We start from the raw sequence: 24,507 nt of genomic DNA on the forward strand, positions 1-24,507 counted from the left end.
TGAAGGGAGCCAGGACCTCCCTTCGATCAAACGTCGCCCTATCCCCGCGCTATTATACGCAGACGACTCGGTGATTTTAGCCAGAACTTTGAATCAGCTGCAAATCCAACTTAACAAATACTGTCACTTTATGGGTTCATTGGGCCTAAAAGTGAATACAAAATAGACGTATGTTATGCATTTTGGCCCCAGGGCGAAGAAATCTAAAACAATTTACATCAATAATGCTAGGCTAGAGCGTACCAAGGTCTATCCCTACTTAAGCATCCTGGTGGACGACACTCTAAGCTGGAGACAGGCCATGGTTAGCAAAAAACTACTTTTCCAGAGAGCGACCTCAGGTTTAGTCTCATTTTCTAGGAAACTGGGTAAGCCAGCACCAACAGAACTGTTAAAAATGTATTATGCAAAGTGCCATAGTGTGGCGGCCTATGGTGCAGGGGTCTGGGGCTATGCTCCCACTGACTCGCTTCAAAGTGTCGAGAACGGGTTTGTAAAATACTAGTTGGCAGTTCCTCAAAGTGCTCCAACTTATGCCTGCCACATTGAACTGGGTATGGTCTACCTTATAGACAACATTAGGTCCCAACCCATCCTCCTGTGGCACTGCATTTGGACAAAGACCCAGTGCCATCTGACTCATTCACTGATAACACATTGTTTGGGCTTAGCTAGCTGGAACAAAATTCCCTGGCTCACATATGTGAGAAATTTTTTCAGAGACCTGGACCGTACTACCTTCTTTCTGGATCCCTCTAGTCTGACGGATATCACCAGGAAAGACCTAAAAAAGTTGTGCCTAAGTCATTTAAGAGAACTGCGCAGTGCGCGAGAAATTAATAAACTAACAAATATTCAAATTCTATCAGTCCAGAACGCTCCGGGTATCCAAGCATACTTAACCTATCATCTGAGCTCCTACGAAAAGTACCTTTTGACAAGGTTTCAATTTAACACCTTCTTTCGTATAGTTTAATTTCCAAAACAACAGGACTGGTCACCTGACATAATGAAATGCCCTTGTGATGGGTTATCTACCCAGTCAACAATGCATACCATTTTGTTTTGCAGTTACTATAAGTTCTCATGTAAGCGTTGGATTGTCCCACTCTTGCGTAAGATGGGTTTGAGATCCTGTCGCCCGCCTATTTGTCACTGCAATTTTTGGACTCTGAATATATTGCAAAGTGTATTGCTAGTTTTTTAAAGTCATGTATTAATTATCGTCACAATCTTGAATGATTTGTCCCTTTTAAGGTTAATTTTTCCAAATAATTATTGTGTAATTAATTGTTTATTATTATGTTTTTCTTCTTTCACTGTGTTCTTAATTGTACTGAAATGTTTTAAATTTTTTTTCTTCTGCTTCATGTACTTTTTATGGCTCCAAGAAAATGGTAACCGAATAAAAGTTTTATGACTGACTGACTGACAGCATTTTTTGTTTAAACATCAAGGGTTTGGCTTGGCTGCAAGGGTTATGGTAGCTCTCTAGCTAGATACATTGAGCTTTTGCCCAGTAATGCCACATAAATAGGGGCTATTAATCAATAAACAAATAGGGAAGTACACCATTTGCCCTCTGTGATGCAGTAGATGTGAGAGATACGCTGTTGCATCCCTAAATCTAATAGGGGCCCGTTCTTTTTTCTCTGATACTTGCCTGCCTTGCCCAGTGGCCTTAAGCTTTGAGTAGATCCCTCATTCTGAAGTGCGCCATTAAGGAGGATCTGGAAAAGGAAACAGGCTGACATGTAGCGGCAGGGAATGATTGTGCTGCCATAGGTCATGGTAAGCTGCATCCCATCACAATGGAAGACACAGTGTACTCCAGCCTAGCCAGACCTGCACTCTGCAAAACATGTGATCTACCTCTCTCGCATCTTGTTGTTTTGGTAAATATCTGAGATACCCCACTGTTTGCCGATCCACCCGCCGTGCATCGTCAATCTGCCTGACTTTAAGATAGCTCCTCCTACAACCTTCTCTACAGCAGCAAATTCTGTTCAATGGTCCTTCTCAGAGAAGGTATCCTGTACTTTGGAGCCCTTATCTGCCACAGTTTGCACCATTGTCCCGCTGGAAATTTTAAAACAGTGAACCTAGGATTCTTCACCTCGACTTCTTCCAATGGATCCCTGATTTATTTCTCCAATAATACCTGCTGCCTTGCCCTCACTAAAGTGTACCTTCTCAGACATTTTTTCTTCCAAGTCAAATGGTAAGCCGAGAGCGGGCCCAACCCACTGCTTATAGAAAAAACTTGCTCCACCACAGTAGGCCCTAACATTTGACTTTTCCTTTCCTTTAATTTATTAAAATGTACTCTATTTTTCTAAACAAGTTTGGGATTTTTCTTGTTTTGTGTTTTTATACTGTTTATGATCTGCATACATACTTAACACAGGGATGCTATGTTAAGCCTGACTACTTTTGTTCCAAGCTTTCAGAGGGTTAAGCACGGGTCAATTTATTGACTTCTGTGATCCACCTTGATTAGGATTGTGGATTTTGTTTGACAAGGGTTAACATCTCCTGAAACTAAAACCCAATTTCTAACAACTACTCATTTGACAGCTCAAGCTGATAATTATCCGACTACAATATCACTTGATATAAATATCTAGCTACTTGTCAACTTTTCCTTCTCTACAATATATAGTAAAGATTTTAAAAAATCATATCTTTTGTTCCACATATTCTATGTAGATGTATTAATGTCATTTTATTTATTAACATTACTCTATTTTTCTAAATCAGTTTGGAATTTTCATTCTGTTTGCTCGATTAAGTGTTCTAGACAGTTGACTGTGAACAATTCTAGACAAAATACATCCTTGTGAGTCAAAAGAAAGCAAACATAAATTGCACATTCATTCTTCCTTGAGCTCAAGTTTTATGCCAGTGGTAGGATTGAATGTAAATATTGGGTGAGTCAATGCTGGGCGGTGACCCTCGACCTTGGAGGGGCATTAAGAAGGGGCCAATCCCAACAGGGGCCAAAAAGATTTTTTTTTAAAATGTACTTAACCACGCTCTCCTCCGTGTTTCGCTCTCCTCTGTGTTTTCTTCTTCCTTCTTGGCCATCAGCGCGACAGCATCTCATGGAACCTCGGACAATGCTCTTTTGCAATTCCGATGCTGTTCTCATGCTGCAGATGAGCATCATGAGAGCAGCACCAGGATTGGCTGCAGCGGGCTGTCTTGTTGCCCCAGCAGGCACAGGAGACCTAAACCTGCTCTCCATCCAGCAGCCTGAGACAGCTTGTGGAGAAGTTACCACTGCGCATGTCAGGCTGTCCCTCACAAGACAGACGGCCAAAGTAACATGCGCTGTGTAAACTGGAGTGAGCACCACTTCCTTGATGCCAGTCCGCTGCAATGCTCCACCCCTAAACACTGCTGTGGCTGGGACTAGTGAAAAATTAAACAGTAGTGAATTTTATTACCATTTAAGTTTTTCAATTTTACTGCACTGACAGCAGAGGGCCGATGCTCCTACGCCCTTATGGAGAGGCCGCCACTGGTGGGAAAACTAAAATCAATACAGATCTCACAAGCAGAAGACACCTGAACTAGATAAATCCTGTAGATGTACAAATAGCAATAATACTACTTAAACACATAGGCATTTTAAAGAATCTAATAAACATCCTCATCATAGATGACAAAATGTCTCTATGTAACTCATGAGAAACTTCAGTACCAAGCAACTGAAAGCAGAAATGTCTGTTCAGAATTGAGTTTGAAGTATCTCGCAAACATCAGCTTTACTTTATAAATGCAATAATTTTGTCTCAATGCATTTCAATGATTCTTCTTTTATAGTTCTGCGGTGCTTCTGGTCTCTGCTTTCTATTCTTCTCGCTACATACACTATCTCTCATTGCATGGAACGCCCCTCTTTTCCAGCGGTGTAAAACGACACTCCATCCCCATGCTAAGTGAATAAAGAGCATCTATCCCAGAGTTTCTCAATTTGATGTTATTTATATATTTTTAATTATTATTCAGTTTATGGACCTCAACCGTTCTTTAAATGTTGTGAATAGTGCGGGCAGTTTGATCACCAACATTTAGAATGAGCATGAATTTGAAATGTCCAGTTCCAAAATGGTAGAATGGTGCTGAATACTTTGCACTAGTATTAATTTGACTGTTGGTCTGTTCTTGGAACAAGCGGGTATTTCCCATTGAAGGTGGCTAATCTGCTCTGACATATTTTCCTTTGAATAAATATATATGTTGTATATTTTTTTGGGGTGATTTGGCCTTGGTTCACAATCAGAGTCAGCATCTAAATATGTGTGTACTTTGAATGCTCTTTTCTATACATTTGCTGTTGAAATGGCTAATTTTAATAATGAACATTTGACTATCCTCTGTGTCACATCACCTGCTGCAGTATTGATAGCTGCACCCCTGCCATTTCTACTATCCTCCTACACTGCACTAGATAATCTTTCCCAAGGCAAGCTATCACACTGTGCTGCTAATCTTTCTTTGTAGAGTCTCTCTCTATTGCCTACTAACCTTCCACTGTACAATGTGTCTTGTGGAATCAATTCTGTTACCATTCCCCTCTGCTGTTGCAGTGTGTCTCTCTGGACTGCTCTGCTAATGTTTTTCCCAGCTTTTCATTTTTCTCTCTTATCCTATCTCTCTCCTAATTCCTTGAAAATAATGTTTTCAGTAGTTTGATCTTTACTATCTGATTCCCAAGTAGCATTTCACACCAGTGGTGCTGAAAGAGTTTTTAGAGAGAGGGTGCTGCCATTAACGTTATATTAATATAATATCAGGAAGTCATTAGACTCAGCAGGAGAGTTGTAAGGGTGTGTATTTAGCCAGCAGTGCATTTTGTAGCACTGGGACCACATTATATATTGTGTCTCAGGGGTGCAACAATCAGGTGCTTTCTGTGTCCCCTTCTGCAATATTGATATAGCTGGCACACATTTAGAGGGAGGGCATTCCCTCATTTGTATGGGGGCTTAATCCGGCTTGGACGCATGCAAAATAGCTAATTGCTTTTGCTCTGCACAGTATCATTTCTTTGGACATGGGTCCCAATTCAAATAATGCCCTTAAGAGGTACACTGAAAGTAACCCATTAAAAGATGCTGTACTTTCAGTCCGCCTCATAAAATCAGCCCTTTTGCGGGGAAAAAGGGGGCCCTATGGACCCACCAAAAATATGTGTATAGGCGGGTGGGTGCAGTCATTCATTGGTTGTCGTCTGCACTGTGAAACATGGAGTGTCATTAAAGCAGCAGTTCGGCATTTCACTTGAATGTGCTGCCCTCAGAACAGTGCGAGTTTGTGGCAGTGCATTCTTTCCAATATGGTCTTCCATGTTTGCACCTTGCACACTTTTAGAGAGGTGTGCCATGGCTCAAATAGGGAAAGTGTACAGGGTACAGAATACGGTTCTATTGTGGTAATGCATTGTCATTTACAGACAGCACATTTTCCATTAAAATGCCTACTTAAGCCATACACGGGAAAAACTATATAATGCGCAAACAATAATATATGGAAATTGGGTTTCAGCAAACATTTAATATTATAACATTGTGATTTGTTTTGATCCTATTAAAATCTGTGTTTCCATCACACTCCAGGATTAATTCATGCTTGACTAATTTCTAGTATCTATAATTTATGAATGTCTGACTAAATATCGAAATCAAAAATATCGACCTACAAAAATATCGGGACAAAAATATCGAAGTCAAAAATATCGGAATCCTATCCCTAACAAGGTAAGTACAAAAATATCGAAAAAATAATATCGTAGTACAAAAATATCGGAATTAAAAATATCGTTTTTTTAAATGTATTAATAATAATGTTAAAATAATTATAAAATACATATAATTTTACAAATATTAAATAAAAATATTAAAACATAATAAAAAAATTAAAACTAATACATATACATTTAAAATAAATTAAAAACGTAATAATTTAATGTAATTTTATATTTTATAATTTCATTTAATTGATTTAATTTAAATTTATTTAATTTTTACCCTGTACGACTGTACCCTAAAAACCCAAAACTGACCCAGAACCCTAAAAATACCCCTTAACCCAAATACTGAAAACTGACACTGAACCCTAAAAATACCCCTTTACCCATGAACTGAAAACTGACCCTGAACCCTAAAAATACCCCTTTACCCATGAACTGAAAACTGACCCTGAACCCTAAAAATACCCCTTTACCCACAAACTGAAAACTGACCCTGAACCCTAAAAATACCCCTTTACCCACAAACTGAAAACTGACCCTGAACCCTAAAAATACCCCTTTACCCATGAACTGAAAACTGACCCAGAACCCTAAAAATACCCCTTTACCCATGAACTGAAAACTGACCCTGAACCCTAAAAATACTCCTTTACCCATGAACTGAAAACTGACCCTGAATATATATAAAAATTACTTTAATTAATTTAATTAAATAATTAATAATAATTAATTACCAACTAATTAATAATTATAAATATGATAAAAAATTATAATAATTAATTAACTAATTAATAGGAATTAATTACCAATTAATTATTTAAAATATGTACAAACATATATCAATTAATTAATTATTATTAAATTACTTCCCACCCTATTCCCCTATAAACCCATAACCCGCTACAGAACATATTTATCAATTAATAAATTAATTAAAATAATTTAAAATTAATTCTCAATTAATTAATTAATAATTCCTAATAATTAATAATTAATTTAACATAATTAAATTACTTCCCACCCTATTCCCCTATAAACCCACAACCCGCTACAGTAGTAAAACACAATATTTAATAAAATAACATTAAAAAAAATATTAAAACATAATTAATACAATATAATATACACTAAATTTATTTAAAAATAGATATTAGTAACATCAAAGTTATTAATTTCGATATTATTAACATCGATATTTACAACTTCGATATTACTGATATCATACCAATATCGATATTTAGACTGTCGATATTACTTACCTTCGATATTTCTGTATATCGATATTAAAACTTCGATATTTTTGCTTATCGTTATTAAAAAATCGATATTTTGTCTGTGTACCATAATTTATAATAGGTACTTAGATGTTGTTGCATGTTAGAAAAAAAGCAGATGTCTCACAGCCTTTACTTTGAGTAAGATACTCATCTAGGCCACTTTTAGAAAATCCTCCCACTTTGCAGTCAGAGAAGTACAAATAAACACCGGTTTCTGACTAATCAATGATTTATCAGAAGTCATAGCCCGAAATTTGACCTTTGTCACTAAATTCACAGCGAAAGTGACAATAAAAACACAAAATGTAAAGGCATCGGTATTGCTCATCCACCTTTTGAACTCCAGCATGGTTACTTGAGGGGGTGCTACAGCCCCCCCCCCAGTCCTCTACTTCCAGCGCCTATGCTCAAGACTTCACTCCACCATTCTCTCCTAAGCCTCCTTCATTTATAAAGTCTCTCTTGCTTATCGTTATAACTGTCAATAGTGCAGCAGGTGCATTGGCACCACGGCTCAGAGGATATGAGTGCCCCTGTACTCAAAGTATACCTGTTTTCCACTAACAAACGAAGAGATGGGAGGCCACTTTCCCTGCTTGCATTAGGGCACTTGTTGCAATTGCTATGCCACTGCACCTCTTGTCTCCATTTTGGTAGCCACCCTTTGTTGGCCCTAAGTTCAAGTTGCACAGGAATTGGACTTACGCGCTTTCTGGTATTTACCATATGTCTCAATATTTTACAGACGAAAGTTTTGGCAGGTAAAACCTGTCAAGATTTACCTGAGAAAAGTCCTAGTTAACAGGGGAGGGAGCATCGCCCCATTAATTAAAATACTCCCGGGAAATCCCTGAGGGGTTAAAAAAATTGATTATAGTTAATGTATTACTATTTTATTTTTCACTAACCTGCGTCCCAAGATGAGAGTCAGGAAGAGGCAGGGCTATTGCTGCTGAGTGGCAGCAGCATGGAGGAGTGGTGAGCTGGACACTTAAGTATAAAGTGGACATGCCACTTTGGCAGGCTGTCTTGTGACGACCAGACAGACACATGCACTGTAAACCTTTCTTACCCACTGTCTTATACAGCTGGGTTGGGAGCAAGCACCTCCAGTGCCCTTGGGAACGTGGACAGAGCCCTCTCCACCCAACCCTGGCTCTTCTCTCATGCTGGTTAACAGTATGAGAACAGATCCAGGATTGATTAGGGGATCTGTCTGGGCGCTTTGCTGGAGGAGAGAACAACTGGACTGGACGAGCAGGATGTGCAGCAAGGTTAGTGGCTATTTTATTTCCTTTGTTTGAATGTATTTAATGTCCATGTGCTAATGTGCTCTACATCTCTCAATCAAAGTGTTTAATGGGACACCCTTATATTTTGTACTTGGACCCCTTCTGGCAAAACATGAAAATGCAACCATTTCCATTCTCACTTTCAAGTCAATCCAGAATTAAAACCAAACATATGCAATGTCCCCACAGGCTTAATACAATTTGGAAATGTGATTGTGAATTATAACACTATTAAATAAATAAAATAGCTACATGAGTAGACAATTCGATACCTACGGGAACATGCAACTAGTGACACTCATTTTATGAAAAACATAAATCACAAACCTTCTACAATCAAGAAGAGAAGCAGAATGCCAAACATTTTCATGGTTTCTGAAAATAAAAGAGAAAAAGAGGCGTTTTTTAGTGATTTTCTTATGATGTGCTCAGGAAGATTCATAAAGTAGTTTAATATATTTTAGTCAGCCTTCCCCACACATTAACAAAGGAAAAACATGCAAAGCCATTGAATCAACAATATTTCTACTCTGAAATCTCAACTCAAGCAGATTCCTACCCAAGAAGTTAGGAGGCCATAAACAACCCAAATGAAGCTAAAGCAAGGATTATTGAGAAGTATCCAAGAGCCTGAAAGGATGGGTTTGTTTATCTCGTCAAGTGCCTAAAGCTTACCGAATGATGAACAGACAGGTAACCCAATCTCCTTACGTAGTTTAGAAGATGATGTGGACAGGAATTGAGAGATGGATAGGAGGAAACACTTCCCTAGGAGGCAGAATGTCTATTGCTCCATAGGGATAGGTGTGGAATGGCTAGTGTTTGTGGAACTGGATTGTCTAAAGTACGTGAGAGGGTATCTGCGGGCTGTCCAGCAAGAAGATTGCCATAAGTGACTACTTGAAAACAGTTGTGGTCTTTAGATTGACATAGACTTCTGCCTGTGCATTGTAAGTCGGTAAAGGTATCATTGATTGAACAAAGAGATTGTAAGCTACACTGCCCCTTCAACTAGAGACCCTGCACGCCAGATCAACCATCGGATTTCAATTGTACAACTTGCGAAGCTTGTAAATTGGGCATAAATAAAACAAACTTTTCCAAGCAGGATCACAAAATAAGACATTTTATAAACTGTTTGGCCATATATGTAATTAGTGTGTTTGTTTTTATTACTCGTCTGTTATGTCCTGATCTTACAATTGCAGTAAAAGTGATTTTAACATGTGTCATAGTTTACTTATGTTTATCAGCCCTGAAGATGTCCCATTGTTTTCAGAATGAAACATGTTGGCTGTGTAGTCACTCACATATCGAGAGAAATAAAGAATAATACTCTGAAACAAGTATCCTCATACTTGATTACCTGTACAATTATGTTAGAACAGATATGTAATCTTAATTTTTCTTTTGGCTAAGAACATGGAATACTCTAACTTCTCACACAGTGCTTATCCCACATCTGTGAATAGCAATTTTATGATATAGGGTTTTTTGAATGGTTGACCCCAGAAATGGAGCCTCTGTGCCTTGGAACTATCTTGGTTATTTAGATTATTGATTGAATAGGCGTGGAATTGTAAATACCATGGGTCTCTGGCAAAAGCTCACTTAAGTGAGTTAAATTTGCAATGAACCATACCCAGTTTCTTGCAAAGCGTGGAAAGCAGGGTGCATTGCTCACAACGTAATCAATAATGATTCAATAAATATGGAATGTATTCATTCATAAAAATATAACACAATTTAAATATTGGCAAATTAGCTTCAGACTCATAAAAATATGGATGAATATTAAACCTTTGAGTCACCAAGCATGCAGTAAGGAAACACTAGATCTGCAGTTTGAAGACATGTTGATTTAAGTACCCTTCAATACATCACATTAGGGTCACAACCCAGGTTAAAACACAATGTTGAACTTCATGATCAAGAGGGTTAGACTATTGCCATAAAGATTATCTAAATCTGATGGAAGACACGTGCTATTTATGGATTAGTCGTAGAGAAATGTTTATAGTTTTTCATGGGGATTGAGTGATGGTGATGCAAGGAAAGGGGAATAAGGGAGGCGTTTATACAGAATAGGGGTCTCTTGGAGAAGGGAGGTTATGCAAGTCATGACACTACCTGTGTTAGGTGGTCTATAATTTCACTGGGGCTACATGATACATCAACATTATTCTAGAAATTCTATATTTGGTTATCTTTAATTTGCCACCACATAATTATGTAACTGTCCACAAATTATGAAAATGTTGTGTCATGTTAGCCCAGCCTTATAATTAGTCATGTTAACCAATTCACTTTTTGCAATTGTTCAAGCATTCCCTGAACTGATAACAACTGACCAAATGCTTGAATTTCTTAAAAGATATTTTGTCAGAATCGCCAATCGGATTTGCAAATACTAAACTGACCTTTTTCTATGGTAATGGTTGATAAAGTATAACATTTTAAATCAAAGTGTGCAATATGGAGTGGTGAGATCATATTCAGGTGAGCAGCGCATCATTACATGTTTGCATTATGGAATGGTGAGTTCGTATAAAGGTGAGCAGAAGCAGAACAGGAGAAGGAGTGTAAATGTAACTGCTAATTTATGCTGTGCATATACATGGTGTGCTTATTGGAAATGTGTGGAAGCGTTTTGTATGGCACCATAGTGTAGCAGAGTTATTGCCAGTGTAGCACATGGAGTCTTTAATATATATGACGAAAGAGAGCAGCTTCTGTAAATTAAATGTTTAGGGAATAAGGGGCATATTATCAAGACAGGCGATACATTTATCGCCGTTTTTTGCGGCAAAAAACTGCCACTAAAACGGCGATAATGGGCTTGATAATATGCTCTATGGAATTCCAATTGAAGCCCATGTTAGATGTCCTTCACATGCAGTGGCTGTTATTGGCATTAGGTTGCTGAGTGCATATGATGAAAAAAAATATTAATACCATCATGCACAGTAAGAGCAGCAGTGAAAGTTTCCGATATACTGACCGACGAGCTACAACAGTGGCAAAGAAGACATGCTTTGCTCACACAGAACTGTTATAATACAAGTATGTGTAGTACAAGCTACCGTCTCAGACAAAGCGTAAACCCTTCAAACACCTGTAGTGCAATCTTTCCTCACATACAACAGGTACAGTATAGTACAGTACCAGTCAGGGGTGCACATTTCAGACTTCTCTCATGAGCTAGAACAGTACAATCATCTGCGGTGTAAAGTTACCTAAGACACAGAGCAGGTACCATTCTGGCTTCCTTCATGAACAGAGCAGCTACTGGACAGGCCTCCTCAGTACATGGTACACTCATACACATAGCAGGTAAGGTTGCAAGAGTTTCTTACACTCAACCAACACTAACCGTGTCAAATATCCACAGTACATGTTCTCTGACACAGGTATGAAGCAAGTATGGTACATGGTAGAAGCCTCTACAAAGTTAGTGAATGCGTTTCATGAGGAAAAACATTTACAGTGCAAGTACTTAACAGCCCACAAACACTATTTGGATGTAAAAGTGTTTTATAGAAGCAGTTAAATAATAGTGATTTCCCTTGTGGTCTGTTTTTGCCAAACCAAGGACATACTGCATAGTAGGTCCCTAATATTTATCTGGCAATTCTCCACGTTCTAGATTTGAAGCCTACATTTACCAAAGGATTGCGTTGCTCTGTGTGGCTTGATAAATCTAGAGTAATGCAAGGCAACATCGCTGCCTTGCATTACTCTGTACCAAGAAGGCGTTACAAAGTTGGAGCATGGGTGTTCTCATCGACCTCTGTTTCAGAATTTATCAAGACTGGTAAACCTGGCATTGTGTATAACATGTATGTGCAACAAGGAGAAATATGTTTATTTCTCCATATTGTTTCCTCTTTCTTAGTGTGCTGCATTCTGCATTCTGCAGCACAATTAGAAAGAGGAAAACACCTCTACGGATTGTATTTGTGCAGGAGTTATTCCTCCATGCACCAACACTTTCCTTCATGCAACCCAGGCACCCTTGCACCAGGATTTAGTACCAACAAGGGCACATGCATTGGCGCTAAGCAGCTCATAGTGCGGCAGCAGAAGTAGAGAGCAGATATGTCCCATTTCTTGGTAGATATAGCGCATTGCTGGCCTCTCCATTTCGCACAGCATAGCAAGCTGTCTCGCTAAAGTTGTGCTGTGTCAAATGTTGAAAAAACTGCCCTGAAATTTCCAGCACCATAGTAAAGTTCCTGATTAAGACTTACACTTTTGTACATTATGGGTGTTCAAAATTACAACATTTGTCACCTCACAACTTTGTGCAAGTGAAACGAAATAAAAAGCCAGCTAAGGCAGCATCTTGTTGCAATGGAAAAACATCCCTCGCTATAATCTACCTCCAACTCTCTAGTCTCCCCCTCATGAAAACGAGCCTTATCCTGAGCTGCCCCGCAATGTAACCTCTTCCTACACACAGCTGCACCCTCCTTGCCACACACTGTCCCCTTTCTCTATACAGTGCCCTTGTTGCAGAACGCAAGGGTTAGTAACAGTTTAACTCCCTGCTCGATGAGCAAAGACTTACCTGGCAAAGCAGGGTCAGCAAGCTTTACTGTTAATAACTGACTGTGTGTCAAAAACAGCAGTTGAATTTCAGTGATCTTCTGGTCTCCTTATATTAGCAGGCATATGCAAATAGTTAAACACACTTTTTGGTCCCCCAAATATTTCCTGTATGTAAACCTACTAGACTGGTTATCTCTTCTTGGTTCATGCAAAGATATAGGTGCATTTCCTGCTTGATGGCTTTTCTCCTGTCTATCAAGGTTATCTCAGGAATGTTCCCACTGTGTCATTGCCATCACACAGCTGGCACAAAATGGCCTACTCCCCTGAATAATAAGAATAGCTTTCTTCTTTTTTACAGGACCAATGGTGTCATTCTGCAGTGATGCTTCTCACCACGTCTTAGGAATCACAACGTTATCACTTGCGCTTAGTTTTGTGTATCAAGTACTTTTTAAACAAACTTTCTCACAAATAGTAACATCTTCAATCGCCTTATTATTTGATTACACTGAACATAATATATAGACCCGATGGTATTAATATATAGAGTAGGTCATTTGTATTAAAGAAGCAGCATGAACATGGGGAATTTGGAGATTTTGTCAAAGGCCTTGATAGTTATCCATTATAATCCTGTGTCTTCAACAGCATCACTGCTCAAAGCCCTGTTGATAGCAAGGATAAGGCATTGTGATCTCATATTCGGTTGTGCTTTGGTGTATCTGAGTTTTTCCCTCCAAGCCTTCCTGCACAGTCAGCAAGGGTCAACTAATCTTATTGCCAATACTCAGACCCAAACATTACATAAATGACTTAAATATATGTCTGTCCACTGCAGCACTACTTTTCTTAAACATATAAAGAGCTGGAAAATAAAATGAGTTCTTGTACTGTATACACATCAATGTTAAGCTTTACTTGATCTGACCATGCAACACAACCCGATGGCCTGTGCTAACAGTTATTTTACATTTTATTTTCATTTTGATTAATTTAACAGTCAGGCAATGGAGAATGACATCCTTGGCACAGATGAGGAACATTGAACAAATAGAAAAGCAGTACTGGTGATTTGACAAAATGAATACATAGTGCATTCATCGATGTTTGTATCAATCGATGCAGATGATCCTACACAAATATTTATGCTTACGCAACAGTTTTCCACAGGGTTTGGAATTAGGTGTTTATTTGCAAAGCAGCATATGTTATATGAAACGGGAGCCAGTACCCTAATAATAATAATAATCCACATTTGTAAAGCGCGAACCATCACCCGTTAGGGTCTCTAGGCCCTGGGGGCCGTTGGGAAGATTAAGCAAGCTATTGCCCAGAGTCACATGGAGCTGGGCTAATCTGCCGCCGGCCCCGGGGATCAAACCGTGATCCGCAGATTCCGGAGTCAGTCACCCTGGCCGTGGCGCCACAGCTTTGTCACCTGCTTACACAAGGTCTATCATTTCCAGACAATTATCAAACAAGCAAGGCTGGTACATGGGCCCAATCAGACAACAACATCCATAACCTTGTGTTCATACATATCATTCTGTACATGCACTAGGTATTCCTGATATGGGCCTTATTTATCTTTGGGGCAGTTTCATGCTGGCCTAAGGTCATGGTATACGTCTGATTGGGTCTTACAATGGTCATATCACTGTGCCACTCTGACACATTAGGTAGAGGGTGCTTCATCCAGCGCATCCCTAATCTGAATCATGCCAGTAGAAAACCTATAGCCACAAGCCATCAGTAACCCTTCCGGATGTCTCCATCATAGCCCAGAGGGACTATTAGTTGTGTATGGGGCACTGGCTCTCCTGTGATATCCTCCAGGATTTAAACTATCTTTAGCCAAACGTGTTGCACTCTGGGGCAGTGCTATGCTATGTGAGCAAAATCAGCCTCGTCTGTACTGCACAAAAGCAGTGTGGGGTCACCATGTAAGCCATAGCAGCACAATTGGGCCAGGTGTAATATATATAGTTGAGGTAATTGAAGTGCACTAGAGGATGGCAACCTTTCCAAGATGCAGTGCAAATTACGAAGCAATGGTAGGCCCTAATGTTTATTCCTTCTTGCCAATTGCTGTGAGTCTTGGTGCAACCAGCCGCTGGGCCTCCTGAGAGAAGGCATACAGTGTTGCTATCACCTATATTGACAATGAGGCCTGTAAGTTGTATGTGAGAGCTGATAGCTCCATGGTTCAGCCAATGTATCAACTAACAAGGTAATCAATAAATGATGAGCTCAATAGAAATGAAGCTCACACGTGTAGTAGAATCAGTGCACTGGGTGCTGACCTGGGCATGGAACGTTGCTATCAACAACATCTCCAATGCACTCTATCCCAAGGCCACATAGTGCTGCTGCAGCTGCTTACTCCTGAGCCAATGAGAAGCCAGTGCACCACTCCAATGGGAGCCTAGGGGAGTCAAATGAGGATCCGGGGTAAAGGTCCAACATTTTCTTCAAGAGGGATTGAGCAGTGCCTAGGAGGTCAAGAACATGGAAACAAAGTAATGGCCTTCTGAACAAAAATTGGGCTAGTGACAAGGGAGAGGCAGTACCTCTTTCCTGCCATAGATAGGTCAGGTCCACCAGACCATTGCACCAATATAACGCTAACAATCATTGTGCCACTCTACAATAATCCTCAAGATCTTGAGCATTAAGTCTCCCCATTTCATATGGAAGAGTGAGTGTGTCCCTGTTGTGACATGTATGAACCCCCATACAGAGCTGACTGCGAGGTGCACAGGTAAGCCACTGAGTCACACAGACCCTCAAAGAAACACTTAGGGGCCGATTAGGATTGCAGTGAATCCGCATCCTCCGGGCCGGCCGCGTGTCAAGATAAGAGGATAGGTCTAGTGATTCTCTCCTGTGTGAGGAGTAGAGTGTATGGTAGTGCTCTTGAAGGATGCAAAGTTGGTCTGGGAGATTGCTATATGTATTCCCCTGTGTGTCTTGTAGTTCCGTGATATAATTGGCAAATTTAGGGGGTTTGATCGCGCTTGCCAGCGCCCTCCCCAGGTGGTCCCCCTCTCCATAAACGCACGCTGTGTGTGGTTTCCTGTCAAATTTGCATTCCCTTTCCCCCACCATCTCATATTCAGACAGTTTGTCGCGCATGAGGGCCTTGGTTGCACTATCGCTCGGGCCATGGTTGAGAGTATTTTCTATTTTGCGCAAGTCCATTTCCAGCTTATAAAGGTCATTTCGGAGGGTTTTGAGAATTTCACCCCCCTTTGCCATGAACCAGCCTCGTACCGTAACCTTAAAGGCCTCCCACACTTTTGTGACACTTGCCACAGATGTCAAGTTGCGATCAAAAAAGTCCTGAATGTCTTGCTCCAATTCTGTCCTAAACGCAGTGTCACTGAGGTGAGAGGGATTAAGTCGCCAGCCTAGGTGTGGGGAGCAGTCGAGGGGGACTCGGAGGTCTATAGTGACAGGGGAGTGGTCCGAAAAAGTGCCGGCTAAGTGGACCGCATGGGTCAACCATTGTACCATCCCCACCAATATAAAGACATAATCCAACCGAGCCCAATATGCATGGATAGAGGAGTGGTGCGTGCCTTCTCTTAGTGTGGGGTGTGCGTGTCTCCATGCGTCTATCAGGCTATTGCTATCCAATATATCGCACAGCGTTCTCTGCGTGATCATGTAGTGGGCTGGGAGAGGTCTGGATCGATCCATCTGGGGTCGCAGCGCAGTATTAAAATTTCCCCCCAGGATAACATATGTGATATCTAGCGCCTGAATCCTCCCCCACATCAAAAGTAGAGCTTTAGGACTGTCGACATTAGGCCCAGAGTAGTTAGCAAAGAGCACCTCATGAGAGTGCAAACGCCCCCATAACAAGCAGAACCTGCCATCCGTGTCAGAGTCCATTCCTTTAGGGACAAAAGCTACCCCTTGTTTAACCAAAATAGTGACGCCCCTGGCATACCTATAATAGGACGAGATATTTCGACATGAGGCCCATCTAGATGCAAAATGCAAAGTAATGCTGGGTGCTAAATGCGTCTCCTGTAGGAGGGCAACGGCTATTCTACGTCTGTCGAGGTATCCCAATATTTGTCTGCACTTCCTTGGGTCATTAGCGCCCCTAACTTTCCATGATGTCACCCTAATAGTTTGAAGTGCCTGTGAGTCACCTATGGAACCCATGACTGTGTATGCCTTACAAACATGTGCCAGGCGTTCTCAACAATGCAGCTGATGCCCTTTCTCGCTTTAAAATGCAGGTGTTCAGGGAGCAGCTTCCAGCAGCAGACCCATCGCCAGCACCTTTTCCGGTTGCTCTCTGGCGTATTGGTGCCACGTATTACTATTCTCTCTTTGGCGTGGAACTATATGTATGCAGTAGCATAGATTCCCCCCACCCACATCGGCGCCCCCAACTTGCCGTGTACAAAGTTCCCACCCCCCAAAACCCCTCACCATTGAAACCCAAAAACTTGGCTCCATGACATGGTCAGTGACGGCTACCGCCCCTCTCCCTGTATGCCCACATCAACCCAGAACACAACGACACAGAACAGGATTTGTCTTTGGAAGGCGGGGGTCGCAAGACCCCCCCGGCCGTATTTATTAAGATACAAAATAATAAAATTCTTAAACAAAATATACAATTTTTATGCAAAAATATTCAGGAACATTTAGATACATTCATATCGACAATTGTGATTGGCTAGCCTTAACAAGATTCTACTACAGCTTGTTTCCTAACCGAATCTAACATCCTCATCTGAAAATGTTTGCATACTAACATTTATGGCCATATGGCAAGGTCGCTAACCGGTGTCAGGTCTTACAAGCTGCGCCCTTACGCAGATGCCCATGCGCAGCCGGGCCCGTTAATTACCCGGTCCACCCCTGCAGCCGAGCCCGTTAATTACTCAGTCCACCCATGCAGCCGAGCCCGTTAATTACTCGGTCCACCCATGCAGCCGAGCCCGTTAATTACTCGGTCCACCCCGTGAACTCCATTTAACCAGTGAAGGAGGGCCCTAACTTGTGTTACCAGCTGCCCCTTAAGTTCTAGGAGGGGCCAGTGACCCCTCCTCCCCCTGGGCGGACACCTCCAAAGGATGATGCCGCCCCCTCAGACCTTAAAATAGCTGCTCACCGGTCATGACCTTACCGCCACAGGCCAGCATTGTTACCCGACGATCTGGCCTCCCCCCTTCCTACTCCTCAGAAAGGTCATGTTCACCTCGCAAATCCCTCTAGCCATGCTAATATGTTGTTCGACCACAGAACATTCCCAGCCTCAGTCAAGTGCACCCCGTCCCGCAGGTAGAAATGCTCCCCCCAAATACACCTGTGAGGAATCGTCTGCAACCGGGGAGCTGGAAACAATTTGTCCAGCTGTGTGTTGATTCTCTTTACCGAGTAATTCAATGCCTTGACCGAGTCCCCCCTCACCACTGCCAACGAGGAATAAGTTGCGACCAGACTACCTTGCAACCCGCGCATGTTCTAGACACCCACCCCGCAGTGGATATGATTTCGTCTATCAGGATGCGTCTCCCTAGTTTGGTCAAATCGTTCTCCCCAAGGTGAAGTATCACCACTGATGGGCGAGCGGGTTGCTGAGATAATATTTCCACAAAGTAGTCCTTGAACTGCCTAATGCCCAAGCCTCCCCTCCTAAAGAAGGAAACGGAGCACCCCTTTTCCTCAGCCCTTCTCATCCTGTCACCTGAAAAAAATTAATTTTTTGCGCGCCAAACATAAGAGTGGTCCACGATCCAAGTCACCACTGTCCGTCGATCTTCTTGTTGCTTGTGTTGCGAAGCTGATGTTTCTTGCCGACATTCAGCGAGTGCCTCTCCCGCGTGACAGGTTCGAGAAACTGCAAAACCAACAGATACCAAGCATGAGTCATCTGGCTATGTCACAACATGTCAATACGTACATAACGTTTGTAACACTCAGAAGACCACCTTCCAACCCTTTTAACCTTTTCTACTGGGAGTCCCCTTACAACTGCCTCAGTTGCTGCCCCCCATTCTGAAAGAATGGGAGCCAAATTCCGTGGGATCCAGGCCTGCTTTTGCGACCGCCAGCTCCAGGACTCTCCTAAACTGATACCTGGTCAAAGGTGTACCATCCGTGTGACACAATAGTGCCCCCCCCAGCGTACCCTCCCGCTGCCTTCTAAAAGCCTCTACATGCGAGACTGGGCAACAAGGGTTGGTCTGAGCCCGGTGAAGCACTATGGTATCCCCCTTCCCTCCTGGTCGGTTTTCGATCTTTGGATTGTTACCCACATTCTATCATTCTGGATCACCACACAGCCCACTTGAAGGCCGCCTATTTTGTCACCCTTTGATGCAGATACTAGCTCACCTATTCTTAGAGCCCCATAGAACGCTAGTGTGAACGCCGCTTTGAAAAGCAGCACCTCCCATGTTGAGCTACAGACGCCCTGGAGTGCTAACAACAGGGCTGTGAGCCTTACCAGCCCAATCGGCTTTCTCAAATCTGTTGAGTGTCCCTGTATGCGACGCCAGCCCCTCAAAGCCTTGCACACTACAAACATGTTCGTAGGGTGCCTTACGCCTCTGGCTTGTGCGAAGAAGGAAACTGCCACCCTTTGTCTGTTTGCGGCGGCCATCGAGCGCCCTTCCTTGTGCATAAACTCTAGGTATGCAACAAAACTGTCCTCCTGTGCCCAGCTAGCCTCCCAATTGTGCCCTAAGAAAGTACAGTAAGACAAGAATGCCCCTTCGTATGCTGTCTTGGTCCTGGGGGCTAAGCTAGATGCCACGAGGTACGGTAGTCTGGGGCACCAATACGCCAGAGAGCAACCGGAAAAGGTGCTGGCGATGGGTCTGCTGCAGGAAGCTGCTCCCTGAACACCTGCATTTTAAAGCGAGAAAGGGCATCAGCTGCATTGTTGAGAACGCCTGGCACATGTTTGGCCCTGAAAGTCACGTTCCATTTCAAACATTGTAGCACAATCTCCTTTACCAAGCGCAGTATGAATGGACACTGTGCCGCTTGCTGGTTAATGCATTTACCACGCTCATGTTATCCGACCAGAACACCACCGACTGATTGCTAAGGTGCTCCGGCCAGACCATCAGCGCTACCCATATCAGGAAAAATTCCAGGAATCCGATGTTGGTGGTCAATCCCCATGACCCCCATTCCTCAGGCCATTTCTGTGCGACCCACTTGGTTCCCAGGATGGCGCCGAAGTCCACGTTACCAGCAGCGTCCGTCCATAAACTCAACTCTGCTGATGTCGTGGGGGGCCCGGCCACACTACCCTGCCATTGAAATCCTCCAGGAATGCCGTCCATATCAGCATATCCTGGCGAACCTCAGCTGACAGCCTAGTGCGGTGATGTTTCGCTCTCAAACCCTTCATAGCTTGGGTAATTGACCAAGAGAAGGGGCGTGCCATTGGGATGACTCGCAATGCAAAGTTCAATTGACCCACCATCTCCTGTAGCTGCTGCAAGGTAACCTTCTCCTTGAGGAGGCACTTGCGCAAGGCCGCCCTGAACTTACACACTTTGTTGTTGGGTAACCTGAAGCACCCTTCCAATGAATCAATTTCGATACCCAAAAATTCTAGGTAGGTGGACGGGCCAACCGTCTTCCCAGGCGCTAGCGGAACCCCGAAAGCCCACATGAGCACGCAAAATTCCTGCAATGCCCAGGCACACTCCTGAGTCCCCGCCGCTCCCAGGAAAAGGAAATCGTCCAAATAATGCATGACCTGTTTGTGGCCCGTGGACTGTCTCATGACCCACTCTAAAAAAGAGCTAAAAGTCTCAAGTATGCACAAGAAATCGAACAATCCATAGGCATGCATTTGTCCATGTAAAATTTTTCCCTCAAAAGCGAAACCAAGTAAGTGGTGGTCCAAAGGATGCACCGGCAACAGACGAAAGGCAGATGCAATATCCGATTTTACCATGATAGTGCCCTGCCCCAACTCCCGCAATAGCTCTACTGCTTGGTCAAAGGAAGCATACTTCACAGTACAAATTCCTTCGTCTATCGCATCATTCAAGCACACCCCACTCGGTGCCGATAAGTTGTGGATCAGTCTAAACTCACCCTTCTCTTTCTTGGGGACTACGCCCAATGGTGAGCACACAAAATCGGGCACTGGGACTTTCAGGAATGGCCCAGCTATCCTGCCCAAGGACAGTTCCTTTTGGATCTTAGCCATAACTACTGCAGGATTATGTTGTACTGATAACTGATTCCTACAGTGCGCACTGCCTGTGTATCCCCCAGCCGGGATCTGGAAACCTTGGGAGAAACCTTCCTGTAGTAAGGCAGCTGCAGCGTGGTCTGGGTATCTATTCAACCATGGGATCATTGCCAGGACATTAACGGGGGAGGGGCTAACCGCGCATCCTATGCTATTCTGGTTTCTTTCCCCCTCTCTGACTCTGATTACCACTTCTTGATCTGCATGTCGTCTCGGGATGGGAGGTGTGACCACAGATTGCGCATGCATGTCTGAATCTACATGTGCCGGCCGGCCTCGTACAGGAGCGCTTATTAAAGTCCCAACACACACCTTTCCTTTCCTCGCTGCCTCCCCTATTCTTCCCCGGGAACTCATTCCACGGCGCTGCACGAAAGGGGTGCTGGGTTTTAGCGGGGAACCCACTGGCTACGCTAGTGGGCTGGGCAGGGGCCGTGCTCCCTGAGAACTGTTTATGCCACGACAGCGAGTCAACCTTGTCCCATGATAATGACAAATCAAATCCCTTCACTTTCCTGAAATTAATATCATATTCCTTCCATGCCTCCCCAGGATACTGCTCGCTCCACCCTACGATCCTGCTCTGATAGCAAGCCATTGCCGCATGTACATTTGGAGGGCGTTCAACAGTGATAGCCGTAAGGATGGAGAAGGCCCTGATCCAATTGCGCAGAGTTTCCTCCACCCTAAACTTCGCACACTGTACTCTCCATTCACTAGGGTGCATCCATTCTTTAAGCATTTTGGCATTTTCCATTTCCCTATTGTCTAATAGCAAAGAGAAAATATATATGTACTTTCCCACCCAAATCATCTCTTTCACCGCCCGAGAAACATGTTGCCTTAAATCTTCGCTCCTAGACGGGATCGTACCGTCCCCTAAGAGAGGCAGGGCTACCTCCTTACCATTATCAGACACCGGGGCCGGTCCCGCGTCGCTTCTGTTCGGTCGAGCGGCATCCAAACCTGCAGAAGAAGGAGAAACAGAGGCCACAGCCGTACTCGCCCTAATCTTTTCCACCATCTTGGCTGCCTCAGTGGCATGGTCTAGTGTTGAGGGCATCATACCCCCCTTCTGCATCCAAGGAAGTATAGCCGCTATCTGCGCAGTTAGCCCATGGGTGCCGGCACGGGAGGCAACGGAAGTGGGCAAACTGGGGCAGGTGGCGCAGGCGGCGCAGGCCCGACAGGAGGGGCCCCTGATGGCAAGGCAGGAGCCGGTGCCATGGGAGCCGGGACTACCGGCTCCGGGGTAGTGGGCACCGCCACAGGTGCATGAGTGGGTGCACTGCGCCTCTATCTCTTGGACTTGCTCCTTTTAGGCGAGGAATCGGAATCCCCCTCCAGCAAAGGCGCAGCAATCTGCCGCTTGGGTCTACCGCGTGGGCCTGCGATATCATCAATCCTTTCCATCACACAAGCCTCTAGGCTGTCAACCTTATTCAATCTCTTATCCATGGCGTTCATTTTACACATCATGGCCTGCAACATCAACTCCATTTTTGTCCCCTTAGCACCCTTGGCTCCCGGCATTTTGTCTATTGATCGATTCGCTTACTGCTCGGATTCACAACCCTTGCACCCTGTACCTTCACGAGACGGAGGATGTGCAGGGGGCTATGAGCACCACGCAACTCCGACCGCACGCCGGCTATTCCGAATGTTAGGGGTGGCCAAACTCTAACATAGACCCACCCGGTGGCCACACGAAGCAATGAAATGCAAGCCCCCCGCTCTCCTCTTACTGTCGATGTCTTGCGTGTCCTACGTCCAGTACTCTACAGATCCACTGTACACCGGTATACCACCTGAAGGCTTCGACCTGTACGATCCACGCTCCGTCTGTCTGCTTCTAATGTCGTGCCACCACACACTCCTAGCAGCAATCCTTGACCTGAAGGATAAAACAGAAAATTAAGAGGCCCCGAGCGAGGTGCACGACCAGTGTGGGGGAGCGTCAGGCGACAAGAAGGGCCAACTGAGCGCTGCCCCCTCCTTTATTCCCGGGGACGCGGGGAGAGGGCGGGCCGCCCCCTCCCCTCGACGCCCGCCCCTTTTACCCGGAAGACTGCACCACGCCTCCCGGATCAGGGATTGGGCGCCGGCCGACCGGTGGTGTGGCGCACACCTCCCGCGTAATCATTGGATACCAGGAGATCACGCCCCCACACCACCGGGAGGCAAGGGGAGAGGGGATCGCCGCACCGCCATGCGGGCGGGGGGGCCAATGGCCCCCCTTTTCATTATCGCTACTGGGGGATCGCCCTCTCGGGTACACACTAGGGGCTCAAGACCTGCCCACTTTCCTCCATACTTTCACCCACCCAGTGCTCCTCCTTCAGACGGGCAATCATGGGGGGACGGAGGCCAAGTCGCCGAGCCAGATAGTTGACATCGAAAAAACAAATATGTATACATCACAAGTTTGTCTGTCTTTCCTGCCATACAGCAAGAGGTATAGTTCCAGCTCATTTTTGCAAGGTCCGTATAGTTCAACTCGGGTCTGATCCAAGCGACTGGGACCGGTGTTCTCTCGTGCCAGAGTCTGTGGTATCCGATCGACGGTGCCGGCGCAAATAGTCCTCCACTTGCTGAGGATTAGAAAAGAAGTGTTGTGATCCGTGGTGGGTGATCTTCAATTTCGCCGGGTACAGGATAGCTTATTGGATCTTCAGAGTTTGTAATTTCTTCTTGACCGCCGCAAACTTCCGCCGGGCATCTTGTACCATTTGCGTGAAATCGGGGTAAAATGATAGTGTCGTATTTTCATATTGCACCTGCCCTTTTTCACGGGCCAGCCGCAATAACGCATCCCGATCCCGGTAGTTCAAGAAGCGAGCTATCACCTGGAGCGGTGCAGCTCCAGGGCGTGGGCAAGCGGGAAGGGATCGGTGCGCTCTCTCATCAATTAGGTGGGCCGAGAAAGCGTCTCTGCCAAACAGGTCTATGACCAACTGCTCAACGAAGTCTTCCATGCGTCCCGTGGCAGTTGTCTCGGCCAGGCCAAGAATTCTCACTTTATTTCGTCGAGAACGCGCCTCCAAATCCTCATTTTTTTCCGCAATCACTCTTAGCAGTTTGTCCATCTGTGTCACCTGCTTTTTGTTCGTGGAGGCCCCATCTTCCAGGTCTGACACCCTGGTTTCTGCCTCCTAAAGACGCTGTTCATGTTGGCCCAGCTTGGCGACAACAGAATCCATACGGGCATTCATTGTGACAATCTTGGCGTCTTTCGAGGAGAGACTTTGCCATATACCAAGCAGGATCCCTTTCCAGTCTTCCTCGGGTGTGTCTGCAGTGTCAGTGGTCTCTTGTTCCTCCGAGCGAGACCTGGGGGTCTTGCGAGCCTCAAACAGAATTTTGGTATGCTTGGTTTCC

The 24,507-nt window shown here is 44.1% G+C and overlaps 1 protein-coding gene across 1 annotated transcript in view; it reads right to left on the reverse strand.

The window, feature by feature from the left end:
• Positions 1–22,153, reverse strand: part of LOC147734862 (alpha-N-acetylgalactosamine-specific lectin-like) — an 81,607-nt gene extending 59,454 nt beyond the window's left edge. The window contains exons 1-3 of the mRNA XM_086952515.1: positions 22,036–22,153; positions 12,898–12,984; positions 8,655–8,702 (exon numbers count right to left, since the gene is read on the reverse strand). Coding sequence (XP_086808641.1) covers positions 8,655–8,702; positions 12,898–12,984; positions 22,036–22,153 — 253 coding nt within the window. The remainder of the gene's footprint in view (positions 1–8,654; positions 8,703–12,897; positions 12,985–22,035) is intronic.
• Between the last annotated feature and the right edge of the window lie 2,354 nt (positions 22,154–24,507).

Source organism: Lissotriton vulgaris, chromosome 1_2 (genome assembly GCF_964263255.1).
Source record: "Lissotriton vulgaris chromosome 1_2, aLisVul1.2, whole genome shotgun sequence".
Lineage (NCBI taxonomy): Eukaryota > Metazoa > Chordata > Amphibia > Caudata > Salamandridae > Lissotriton > Lissotriton vulgaris.